Source organism: Amblyraja radiata, chromosome 19 (genome assembly GCF_010909765.2).
Source record: "Amblyraja radiata isolate CabotCenter1 chromosome 19, sAmbRad1.1.pri, whole genome shotgun sequence".
NCBI lineage: Eukaryota > Metazoa > Chordata > Chondrichthyes > Rajiformes > Rajidae > Amblyraja > Amblyraja radiata.
Window position 1 is genome coordinate 8,530,134 of NC_045974.1, and position 13,605 is coordinate 8,543,738.

At 46.9% G+C, this 13,605-nt stretch overlaps 1 protein-coding gene across 5 annotated transcripts in view; it reads left to right on the forward strand.

Annotated features, from left to right (window-relative positions):
• The first annotated feature begins 1,363 nt into the window (after window positions 1-1,363).
• ptprz1 (protein tyrosine phosphatase receptor type Z1) overlaps window positions 1,364-13,605 on the forward strand; it is a 193,041-nt gene continuing 180,799 nt past the window's right edge. Inside the window, exon 1 of one of the 5 annotated variants that reach the window (XM_033037615.1) lies at window positions 1,364-1,843. In XM_033037615.1, the coding sequence (XP_032893506.1) occupies window positions 1,792-1,843 (52 nt within the window). In that variant the 5' untranslated portion in view covers window positions 1,364-1,791. The remainder of the gene's footprint in view (window positions 1,844-13,605) is intronic. The other 4 variants (XM_033037614.1, XM_033037616.1, XM_033037617.1 and 1 more) reach the window with 4 other exon arrangements.

Below are 13,605 nucleotides of genomic sequence, written 5' to 3' on the forward strand. Positions count from 1 at the left end.
AATTTCATCTGTTTTTTTTAGGAAGTAGAGGCATGGATGTGCTTTCTTGACCCTAGCATCGGTGTGGTGGGACCATGAACTGAATCTGAAGAAGGATCTCGACCCAAAACACCACCCATTCTTTCTCTCCAGAGAAGCTGCCTGTCCCGTTGAGTTACTCCAGCATGTTTTTGTCTATCCCCGGTGTAAACCAGCATCTGCAGTTGCTTCCCACACGAAACATAAACCCACTCAGGAGTCTTGGCTGCTTTCATATTGCCATTCGCTTAGACTGGATTATGGGAACGGTTGAACTGTTCCACCCCCTCCCCCCCCCTCTCTCTCTCTCTCTCCACCCCCCACTCCTCCTCTTCCCAATCTCTTACCGGGCACTGGGCCATATATCAAGAAAAAATGGGAGTCTAATGCTAGCGTTGCGCGGAGGGAGCCAGATTTATTATTGGGAAGACGAGGAACCTGGCTGACAGTCCTTAGTCGCACAGTACCCGGCACAAAGGCTGCTGAGAATCTCTCTCACACACACACACAGCCAGGCTGATCACACTCACGCACACAGCTGACAGCTCGGCCTTCGCTCTGAGCACCTCGCATTCACTCATTTGGTCGGGGGAGGGAGAGGGAGAGGAGGGGGAGGAGAGGGGAGGGGGGAGGAGAGAGGAGGGGGAGGGGAGGGGGTGGAGGAGAGGGAGGGGGAGGGGGGAGAGTGGAGGGAGAGTTATGGGGGTGTCTTCGTTCACTGGCGGCGGGTGCCTGTCACTGAAACAGGCAGGTGAGATTTCACATCCACCTTGTGTGTGTGTGTGTGTCTCCCTCCCTCCCTCCCTCTCACGCAGGCTGAGAGACTCTGCCTCTGTGAGTGCACGTCTCTCTCTCCCCCCTCTCCACACACAGTAAGACCGAGGTACTGTGCTCAGTCCATCTGTGTCTCCCACATACACAGTATAACTCTGCTTTGTCTGTGTATATATGCACACCCCCCACCTCTCTCTTTCTCCCCCCCCCACACCTCTCTCTTTCTCCCCCCCCCCACACCTCTCTCTTTCTCCCCCCCCACACCTCTCTCTTTCTCCCCCACACTCAATAAGACCGATGTATTCTGCTTAGTCTCTCTTCCCTCCCACACACACAGATAGACCGAGGTCCTGTGCGCACTTTCTCTCTCTCCCCCACAGTCACACCGAAGTACACCACACTGCCTCTGTGCCACTGCCTCTGTGCCTCTGCCCCTCTCGCCTTCCTACACAGTCAGAGGTCCACACTGTCTCTGTGTGTCTCTCTCTCCCCTACACACACAGAGACTGAGGTACACACTGCCCGTTGTGTGTGTGTCTCTGTCTCTCTCTCACACACACAGTTAAAGGTACTCCACGCTGCATCTGTGTGTGTGTCTCTCTCTCCCCCACAGACAGTCAGAGGTACCCCACGCTGCCTGTGTTTGTGTCTCTCTCTCTCTGTGTCCCACCTCACACCCACACACACACAGACAGTCAGTCAGAGGAACTCCACACAGTGTGTGTGTGTGTGCGCGCCTCTGTCTCTTCCTATCACAGTCAGAGTGAGGTACTCCCCCACGCAGTCTCTCGGCAGCCACTCCCCGGGCAGGGTGCATCTGCCTCCCCCAGGCAGTCAGTCAGACACGACTCCGGCGGAGGGCTCCATGCACAGCTCCTCCCGGCCGGCTGGGAGCGGCGACGGAGGGCAGGGGGAAGTTGGCCGCCAGCGGGGCAGTCTCGGCTCTCCACTTCCAACAAGTTGTCAGAGCAAGGCGGCGGCGGCAGCGGCGTGGTGGCCATGCAGTCCCAGTCTCGCTGGATCCTCGTAATCCTCTGCCTCTGTCAACTGGGTGAGTTTAACCTGACCCCGTCCGCCAGCTCCCCTTTACCCGCCCGAAACCCTTTAAAAGTCACCTTTCTCGTGATAATCGAAACGCATTAGCGAGACTTTCTGAATGGGGTTGTATCAAGGGGGAGCTGTATAACATTTGCCCAAGGCTTGTGTTTGAGAGCGAGAGATAGAGAGAGAGAGGGGGGCTGCGACCCAGACTAGTTTACCAGAATGGTTTATCTAGAACCTTTATTTATTGTTTTTTAATGTAATTAATTGAATGTATTTATATATCTTTTTAGTTTTAATGCTGTTGGCCTATATTAAGATCTAGAGTATTTAATGTTTTGATATATTTATATATTTTAATGCTGTTGGTTGATATCAAGATCTAGTCTTTACTTATTTAATTATAAAAAAATAATAATTAAATAATATTTAATTTGTAATTATTTAAAAATGTGTTTATTTATATGCTTTTATTTAGTTTTAATGCTGTTGGCCGATATCAAGATCTACAAATCTTTACTTACTAATTTTGAATTCAAAACATATTTATATATGGTTTATTGAGTTTTGAAGTTGTTGGTTGATACCAAGATCTAGAGTATTATTATTTTATTTTGTGTTGCATTTATATATATTTTTTAATTTAGTGTTGGCTGTCTGTGGGTTAGTGTGGATAAAAGGGCGAGTGTGTGTGGGAAGGAACAGCAGATGGTGGTTTAAACACCGAGTTGGATTCGGGGGTTATCTACTTTCTTACGATTTCTTGCTCACCTCTGCTGCACCTTTGAGGGTTATTGTGGTGCGGGGTTGGAGGAGGGCGAGAAGAGCTGCGAGAAGAGTTGAGACCATTTGGGGCTTTTAGGGAAGAGAGACACAAAATGCTGGAGTAACTCAGCGGGTCAGGCAACATCTCTGGAGAGAAGGAACGGGTGACGTTTCGGGTCGAGACCCTTCGTCAGACAGAGTCAGGGGAGAGGGAAAACGAGAGATATAGAAACATAGACATAGATAGAAACATAGAAAATAGGTGCAGGAGTAGGCCATTCGGCCCCTCGGGCCAGCACCATTCAATATGATCATGGTTGATTATCCAAAATCAGTACCCCGTTCCTGCTTTTTCCCCATATCCCTTGATTCCCTTAGCCCTAAGAACTAAATCTAACTCTCTATTGAAAACGGTGATATGGAGAGATGTAGAACAAATGAATGAAAGATACACAACAAAAAGCTGCGATGGAAGGATTTTGTGTTTTGCCCCTGTGTTTATATATTGCAAACTCTTTACTGCCTTTTACTGGCCGAAATTCCTACCTTTTGGCGTTTAACATAGAGGAACACGTTTAAACCGAACATTTAGGGCCCCGTTTAAATGTCACGAGCAGGACTTGATGTGGGCTTTGATTTTGTGGGTTGTTGCTGTTTTGCTGATACATTGAGAAGTGCGTCGGAAGGAACTGCAGATTCTGGTTTATACCGAAGAGAGACACAAAATGCTTCGCGTAACTCAGCGGGTCGGGCAGCATCTGTGGAGAAAATGAATAGGTGACGTTTCAGGGTTAAGGAATAGGTAACGAATAGGGTCGGGTCCCTTCTCCAGACTGCTATATGTTGAGGGTACACAAAAAATGCTGGAGAAACGCAGCGGGTGCAGCAGCATCTATGGAGCGAAGGAAATAGGCAACGTTTCGTCCCGAAACGTTGCCTATTTCCTTCGCTCCATAGGTGCTGCTGCACCCGCTGAGTTTCTCCAGCATTTTTGTGTACCTTCGATTTTCCAGCATCTGCAGTTCCTTCTTAAATGCTAAATGTCGAGAACGTGTGCATTTCACAGTGAGACGTGGGGGCACAGACAAGGCGATAGACACAAAATGCTGGAGTAACTCAGCGGGACAGGCAACATCAAAGCTCGCTATAGGATCTTTGAGCAGCATCTATGGAGAAGGAATTGGTGACTGATGTCAGTCTGAAGAAGGGTCTCGACCCGAAACGTCACCCACTCCTTCTCTCCAGAGATGCTGCCTGTCCCGCTGAGTTACTCCAGCATTTTGTGTCTATCTTCGGTTTAAACCAGCATCTGCAGTTCCATCCTGCACTTCATTTCACCTCTGCCGCTTTTGGGTTGAAATCCAGCCCAGACATTGATGAAACTGCCCTTCCGATAAATGTTCCGATGTGCGATTTTTCGATGGGGGGGGGGGGGGGGGGGAATTCCCCCGTGGATTCGAGGCCAATCATGAGATTATTCATGTCTATAAAGTCACGAGAGGAATAGACCGGGCAGATGCACAGAGCCTCTTGCCCAGAGTAGGTGAATCGAGGACCAGAGGACACAGGTTCAAGGTGAAGGGGAAAAGATTTAATAGGAATCTGAGGGGTAACTTTTTCACGGTGGGTGTATTGGAACGAGCTGCCAGAGGAGGTCGTTGAGGCAGGAACTATCCCAACATTTAAGAAACACTCCGGCAGGTACATGGATAGGTTTTAAATATTTTTGAAAAATCCATGTAAGTGTTAAATTGGTATGCAGCTCACTAATGATCTAATGTGGCAAGTTCAACTTTAGTTCAACTCAGTTCAGCTTAGTTTATTGTCACGTGTACCGAGGTACAGTGAAAAGCTTCTGTTGTCTGCTACTCAGTCAGCGGAAAGACAATGCATGGTTACAGTCGAGACATTCACGGTGGATAAGGGTGTGGAGCGATTGTAATATGTGACTGCAGATCTGCTTCTGTGGTGGATGGGCTGGATGCCATTACTTAAAGCTTCTTTAAGGCTCTGGTCAGGCTACATTGGAGTATTGTGAGCAATTTTGTGCCCCATATCTGGGGAAGGATGTGCTGGCTCTGTAGACCATCCAGAGGAGATTTACCAGAATGATCCCAGGAATGAGTGGGCTGACTAACATAAGATGGAATTTAGGATGAGAGGGGATTTTATTGAAACATATAAGATTATTAATGGATTGGACACGCTAGAGGCAGGAAACATGTTCCTGTTGTTGGGGGAATCCAGAACCAGGGGCCACAGTTTAAGAATTAGGGGTAGGCCATTTAGAACGGAGATGAGGAAAAACTTTTTCACCCAGAGAGTTGCGAATCTGTGGAATTCTCTGCCTCAGAAGGCAGCGGAGACCAATTCTCTGGACACTTTAGATGGAGCTAGATAGAGCTCTGAAAGATAGCGGAGTCAGGGGATATGGCAAGTAGGCAGGAATGAGGTACTGATTGTAGATGATCAGCCATCAAAGTGCCGAATGGCCTACTCCTGCACCTATTGTCTATTGTCTATTGTTTGACGGCACTGGGCTTACACACGCTGGAGTATAGAAGGTTGAGGGGACCCCTCATTGAAACTTACCGAATAGTGAAAGGCCTGGATAGAGTGGCTGTGGAGAGGATGTCCCCATTAGTGGGAGAGTCTAGGACCAGATGTCTTAGCCTCAGGATTAAAGGATGTTCCATTAGAAAGGAGATGAAGAGGAATTTCTTTAGTCAGAGGGTGGTGAATCTGTGGTATTCTTTGCCACAGAAGGCTGTGGAGGCCCGGTCAATGTATATTTTTAAGGCAGTGATAGATAGATTCTTGATTAGTACGGGCATCAGAGGTTATGAGGAGAATGGGGTTAGGAGGGAGTGATAGATTAGCCATGATTGAATGGTGGAGTAGACTTGATGGGCCGAATGGGCTAATTCTGCTGCTATCACTTATGACCTGAACATTGAATCTAATGAACGAAGTGGGGGGGGGGGGTTATCAAATATTATTTTTACTTAGATGCTGGAAATGGAGCACAGATCAAACAGAATGTTATTATTCATAGGGCCAAGTTTGTTGGTCATGAAATAATTGAGAGCTGTGCCTTTAACTAAGTTCGAGTGCAGCTGAAGCACGCTCTGTCCTTCTTAAGTGGGTTGATATTTCACAAGTCACACACAGTAAAAGCTGCGTTTGGAATGTGAGTTTATATTGTCAACGCTTGTAAATGTTGCTTTGATAAAGGTGAGTGACTTGTAGTGGGGGGGGGGGGGGGTCTGGCATGCCCGAGGAACGGCAAAGAATTAACAGCAGAAGAAATACAAGGCAAATCATAGAGTCACGGAAACAGGCCCTTCGGCCAAGCCCCATCGACACGAGTCCCACCCGCCTGTGTTTGGCCCAATCCCCACTAAACCCATCCTATCCATGTACCTATTTGAACGTTGCTGTGGTATCTGCCTCGACTACCTCCTCTGGCAGCTCACTCGATAAGCCAGCCACTACCTTGTGTGTGGAAAAAGATGCCCCTCAGCTTCCTATTAAATCTTTCCCCTCTCATCTTAAACCTGGTTCTTGATTCCCCTACTCTGGGTAAAAGACGGTGTAATTCTACCTTAATTATATCCCTCCGTTACACTGTGAACTCAAGGGTGTCAGGGGTTATGGGAAGAAGACAGGAGAATGGGATGAGAGGGAAAGATAGACAGGCATGATTGAATGGCGGAGTAGACTTGATGGGCCGAATGGCCGAATTCTGCTCTTTCAACTTATGAGCTTTTCATACAGCAGCTGAAGAAATACAAAGCAAGTCAAAGAGTTATATAGCATGGAAAGAGGCCCTTCGGCCCAACTTGCCAATGCTAACCAAGGTGTCCCATCTGTACTAGTCCCACCTGCCTATATTTGGCTCATATCCCTCCCAATCAATTAGTATTTTAAAAGCAGAATATCTTAATTTTGTTTTGGAAACATGCATGATTGATATTTATCGATTAACATATGGGTGATCATGTCATTGAAATAATTAGCATCTCTTTTGTTAACTCGTCTGTTAAATCAAGCAAATTTTTCGAATGACATGGAATTGAAAAATGAGTTGCATTTTGCGAAATGTGAAGTTCTCCATATTGGTTCCAAAGCAGATTTCTTTAGATGAAGGTTAGTCATGTCGTTAGGAATAAAATGAATCTGATGAACTCAGTTGTTACTGTAAATACGTTGCATTAAAGTTCAGTTTTTTAGTTGAGTTTAGAGATACAGAGCGGAAACGGGCCCTTTGGCCCACCGGGGCCGCGCCGACCAGCGATCCCCGCACATTAACACTATCCTACACCCACTAGGGGCAATTTATTTTGAACATTTACCAAGCCAATTAATCTACAAACCTGTACGTCTTTGGAGTGTGGGAGGAAACCGAAGGTACGGGGAGAATGTACAAACTCCGTACAGACAGCACCCGTAGTCAGGATCGAAGCCGGGTCTTCGGCGCTGCATTCGCTGTAAGGCAGCAACTCTACCGCTGCGCCACCGTGATTGCAGAGATTAATATAATAAAGTGACCAATTGACGGAACTGAAATGACTCCTGGATGTGATACTGATACTTTATAAAACATTTACGGAGACCAGAAGTGGAGCGTTGATTTCAGTTTCTGGTCACTATAACATAGGGAGGCATTCAAGCACAGAACAGATTGCAAATGAAGACACCAGGCTGTTTCCACGTGTTGAGATTCATGAACTGTGTAGAATAACTATGGAAGCCTGGAGCACAGGAACAGGCCCTTCGGCCCGCAATGTCTGTGCTGAACATGATGCTATGCTATACTAATCTCCACCTCATGATCCATAATCCCTCTATTCCCTGCATACACCGGGTGGAGCCATAAATGGCAGCCTCGCCAACAGCCTGTCTTGTCCCTTCTTTCTTTTGTTGTTTTTAGTCTGTTATTACTTGTATGTTTTAGTGTGCTTTTAGTCTTTGTATTATGTGTGGGGGGAGGGGGGGTTGGGGGAAATGTGATTTATCTTTTTGCCCGACGGAGATGCGACTTTTTCCATATCGTATCTTCGGCCTTAACGTTGTGGAGCTGGCGGTCCCTTTGTTAGCGATCGACTTCGGGAGCTCCAACTGAAGGAGCTTTGATCGCCCCGACTACAGATGTTTCGATTGCCCCGACGAATAGGAGGAAAGAAGGTATAAGTTATTTGCCTTCCATCACAGTGGGGAACGTGAGGTCGCTGAGAAAGCAAGATGGGCGTGCTGCCTGCGCTGGTGAGGACTTGGAGGGAGTGCCGTGAGTGCGGTGGTCTCGGTGTTTGCGGGGACATGGCTCTGTGAGGACATCCCGGAGTCTGGTGCGAGTGTGGACGGCTTTGTGACTGTTCGGGCGGACAGGGATTGCAGAGAGAGTGACAGCGGTCGGTACAACTCTGGTCACATCACGAAGGTGAAGGAGCGTGTGTGTGGCCCGGACATTGAACCGATGACTTATGCTGTGTGCCCCGGGGATTCTCACACACCACTGTGGTGGCTGTTTAAGTATCTTTAATCTTTATGTAGTTATGTATCTCGTTGCTTTTTTCATATGACTGGATGGCAAATCAAAATTTCACTGTACCTCGAACACGTGACAGTAAAGGACCATTGAACCATATCCATGTGCCTACCTGAAAGCCTGTAAAATGCTACTATCATTTCTACCTCCACCACCCCCCTGGCAGCATGTTCCAGGCACCCATCCCACTCTGTGCAAAACAAAACTTGCTCTGGCCATTGGGACAAATGCTAAAACATTACATGCCACAGTGTAAGATAGGACATAGAACGTACAGCACAGGAACAGGCCATTCAGCCCACAACGTGTGTGATTCCAAGATAAGCTAACTTCATCCACCTACACATAATCCATATCCCTCCATTCCCTGCATATCTATGTGTGTCTCTCTGAAAGCCTCTTAAATGCCACAATCATATCCGCCTCCACCACCACCCTGGAAGTATGTTCCAGGCAGCCTATACAAAAAACAACTCGCCCACACATCTCATTTAAACTTTTCCCCTCTCACCCATAAGCTAAGTCCTATAGTCTTTGACATTGCTACCCTGGGGGGAAATGGTTCTGACTATCACCGCTACACAATAAATCTCATAATTGTATATATTTCTATCAGATCCCCCCTCAACCTCTGACATTCCAGGGAAAAGTTTTGAGCCTGAGCTAGTTTTCATTGGAACGATGCATCTCAGATTAAAAAAAAATAGAAGAGTTTTCACCCTTCTGTACCTCGCCTGAGGGGAGAAGAGTGAGTGGCCGGGGTGAGACTGGTCCTTGATTATGCTGGTGGCCTTGCCGAGGCAGCGTGAAGTGCAGATGGAGTCAGTGGAAGAGAGGTTGGTTTGCGCGATGGTCTGGGCATGGACAAATCGAGCTGAAGGTTTTTTTGCCTGCTGTGTGACGCTACGATTCATCACAACCTACGTGAAGTTGTTGCATCGCCCAGGAATAGTCAGCTGCATAGTAATGTTAATGGGAGTCGTGGTATTGTTTCATGGGAAAGAGATTTCCTTGCTTAATGTTCTTCATTTGATGACCTTCTCTCCAAATATGGGAGTGGCTGCGCTGCCTTGCAGCTGCGGCTCGCCTGCAGTCCGTTTGTCTTTTCTGTTTTTTGTTTTCTTTTGTCCTGTTTTTACAGTTTATTTCGGTTTATTTAGCTGTGTGTGTGGGGGGGGGGTGGGTGTAATATGTTTTTTGACTCTTCCTTCGGGGGGATGCGACCTTTCCTGCCGTATCCCCCGTCTCCGTGTCCGTCTGCGCTGAGGCCTATCGCGGAGCTGGCGGCCTCCAACTGCGACCGACCTCGATGCTGTGGAGGCTGTGGAGCAGAGCCAGGACTTACCAACGCGAGCCTGGCCGTCTTCGGGGCTGTGGTCTTCGGCACAACTTCCGACCCGACTTTGGAGCCTCGGACGCTCGGCCGCGGGTCAGTGGACGACATCATCGGGAGCTCGAGTTCTGTTTTTCGTAGCTCCCGCAAGTACAGCTGCGTCCGCTGGACTGGAGGACGGCAGCTTCGGCAGCTTCGACCGCCCCGGGCCGCGGGGTTTGAACCGGCCCGTTTGCGGAGCTCGGATTCAGCCGCGGGACTTGCCTACCATCACCCGGCGGGGTCACAACATCGGAGGCTTGGATTGCCTCAGCGCAGAGGGAGAGCAAGGAGGGAAGGGACAATGACTTTGGGACTTTAAACTGTGTTGAGTGTTTGTTATTTATTCTATGTTATGACTGCAGGCTAAACCATATTGTTTGTTTTGGTTTGTTTTTGTCTTTTGTTTTTACCTTGTTTGGGATATGTTTACCTTGTTTGGGACTAAAGATGGAAATTAGCTACTGGCTACAATCTTGCGTATTACATGTAAATGTTTATTAATATGCACTGTCCCTAATAAAATCAATTTCAATTTCAATTTCAACAATACCAACCACTGCACTTCTTCACATGATTATTAACCCTGACTTCCTCCCATGTCCCTAAAACATGTAGGTTTATAGTTGGGTGGGAAAGAGCCACAGATGCTGGTTTAAATCAAAGGTAGACACAAAATGCTGGAGTAACTCAACGGGGCAAGCAGCTGAAGAAGAGTCTGAAGAAGGGTCTCGACCCGAAACGTCACCCATCCCTTCTCTCCGGAGATGCTGCCTGTCCTGCTGAGTTACTCCAGCATTTTGTGTCTACCAGGTTTATAGTTAATACATGTGTTTTGTAGTCAATGCTGACTATGTTCTGTTGTGTTGAAGCAAAGCAAGAATTTCATTGTCCTATCAGGGACACATAGAAACATAGAAACATAGAAATTAGGTGCAGGAGTAGGCCATTCGGCCCTTCGAGCCTGCACCGCCATTCAATCTGATCATGGCTGATCATCCAACTCAGTATCCCGTACCTGCCTTCTCTCCATACCCTCTGATCCCCTTAGCCACAAGGGCCACATCTAACTCCCTCTTAAATATAGCCAATGAACTGGCCTCGACTACCCTCTGTGGCAGGGAGTTCCAGAGATTCACCACTCTCTGTGTGAAAAAAGTTCTTCTCATCTCGGTTTTAAAGGATTTCCCCCTTATCCTTAAGCTGTGACCCCTTGTCCTGGACTTCCCCAACATCGGGAGCAATCTTCCTGCATCTAGCCTGTCCAACCCCTTAAGAATTTTGTAAGTTTCTATAAGATCCCCTCTCAATCTCCTAAATTCTAGAGAGTATAAACCAAGTCTATCCAGTCTTTCTTCATAAGACAGTCCTGACATCCCAGGAATCAGTCTGGTGAACCTTCTCTGCACTCCCTCTATGGCAATAATGTCCTTCCTCAGATTTGGAGACCAAAACTGTACGCAATACTCCAGGTGTGGTCTCACCAAGACCCTGTACAACTGCAGTAGAACCTCCCTGCTCCTATACTCAAATCCTTTTGCTATGAAAGCTAACATACCATTCGCTTTCTTCACTGCCTGCTGCACCTGCATGCCCACTTTCAATGACTGGTGTACCATGACACCCAGGTCTCGCTGCATCTCCCCTTTTCCTAGTCGGCCACCATTTAGATAATAGTCTGCTTTCCTGTTTTTGCCACCAAAATGGATAACCTCACATTTATCCACATTATACTGCATCTGCCAAACATTTGCCCACTCACCCAGCCTATCCAAGTCACCTTGCAGTCTCCTAGCATCCTCCTCACAGCTAACACTGCCCCTTAGCTTAGGGTCATCCGCAAACTTGGAGATATTGCCTTCAATTCCCTCATCCAGATCATTAATATATATTGTAAATAGCTGGGGTCCCAGCACTGAGCCTTGCGGTACCCCACTAGTCACTGCCTGCCATGACAATAAACTCACTTGAACTTGAACTGGCCTCTGTAAATTGCCCCTAATGTGTCGGGAGTTGGTGTAATAGTGGGAAAACACAATTAGAGTGAATATGCTGATCTGCTAGGGTTATATACTTAGACTTCCTTGGCATACAGTGGATGAGACCAACCTGCATTACTGCCAGATCGTTGTCCAAGTCTTTTAAAGAGAAGAGTGCATATTTGAACAGGATTACATTTTGTTGGGATATTTTACGCAGTTGAACAACTCTTTTTTTCAAGGTTTAAGTGTGAATAATGGCTTCCTTATTCAAGTTGGTATTAGTCAATAATTTAATACTTAAGGGTGGCTCAGTGGCAGAGTTACTGCCTCACCAATGCCAGAGACTCGGGTTCTATCCTGGCCTCAGATGCTGTCTGAGTGGAGTTGGCACGTTCTCCCTGTGACCCTGTGGGTTTCCTCCCATTTCCCCAATAGCAATTTGACCTCTGTAAATTGTTCTCGTGTGTAGGAAGTGGCTGTAATAGTGGGAAAATAGGATTAGAGTGAATGGGAGATTGATGGTCAGTGTGGACTCGATGGGCCGAAGGGCCCGTTTCCGTGCGATATTGAATCAACACTGAGGTCAGCACAAAATATCACCTTTTAATTAAAAACGTACACAATTAATTATTTAAAAATTTATACCAACTTTCCATCAATCTCAAAATATCCAGTAAAAATACGTTCCGTTTCCATATGAAGTAGAGGCAGCGTGAAGGGTCTGAAGAAGGGTCCCGGCCACCAAAACATCACCCATCCTTTTTCTCCAGAGATGTTGCCTGACCTGCTGAGTCACTCCAGCATTTTGTGTCTATCTTCGGTGTGAACCAGTGTCTGTAGACCCTTTGTACACGCCAAATTTGCAATATTTGACCATGCTTCAAGCCTAACAATTTGGTGGTGACCAAAGATAGACCCAAATGCCGGAGTAACTCAGTGGGAGCATCTCTGGAGGAGGGCGAGAAGAGCTGCGAGAAGAGTTGAGACCATTTGGGGCTTTTAGGGAAGAGAGACACAAAATGCTGGAGTAACTCAGCGGGTCAGGCAACATCTCTGGAGAGAAGGAATGGGTGACGTTTCGGGTCGAGATCTTTTTTCAGACTGAGTCAGGGGAGAGGGAGAGATAAGGAAGTGTGAGGTGTGAAAATTAGACAGTGGGGGATGGAGATCAAGGTAGAATAGATCGTTGTTAGATAGGAGAAGGTAACAACAAAGCAAACAGAACAGCACATTGTATCTATCCAAATGATGTATGTTGGCTGTGGGTCTTTGTGAGTTCTGAGTGAGGTTTAAATCACATTCTGAATAGTCTGACGCAACCCCAATAAAGCTCAAGCACAGAATTACAGGAATTAGAAACATAGAAAATAGGTGCAGGAGTAGGCCATTCGGCCCTTCGAGCCTGCACCGCCATTCAATATGATCATGGCTGATCATCCAACTCAGTATCCTGTACCTGCCTTCTCTCCATACCCCCTGATCCCTTTAGCCACAAGGCCCACATCTAACTCCCACTTAAATATAGCCAATGAACTGGCCTCAACTACCTTCTGTGGCAGAGAGTTCCAGAGATTCACCACTCTCTGTGTGAAAAATGTTTTCTCATCTCGGTCCTAAAGGATTTCCCCCTTATCCTTAAACTGTGACCCCTTGTTCTGGACTTCCCCAACATCGGGAACAATCTTCCTGTATCTAACCTGTCCAACCCAATCAATCAATATCAATCAATCAACCTTTATTGTCATCTTGCAAGCAACAGTTGTACAGTGCAAAATGAGAAGACGTTTCCCTGGGAATACCAGAGCATCGCACATGAAATTTAAAACATTTCACACATAATAACACTATAAACAATCTAGTCCCCGATGGAACAGTATAAATAGTTAAAAGCAGGTAAAACAACAACGTTAAAATACAGTAAAACCAATCATAAAAATGTCTGGGGCAGCTGATTTGAGTGGCCAGTGCCAGTTATTAAAGTGGCCAGTGCCAGTTATTAAAGTGTCCGTGCCAAGCCTCAGAATCAGGTGACTGAGTACAGAGTGACTGTTTAGCAGCCTCACAGCCTGTGGCAGGAAGCTGTTTAGCAGTCTTGTAGTCCGGGC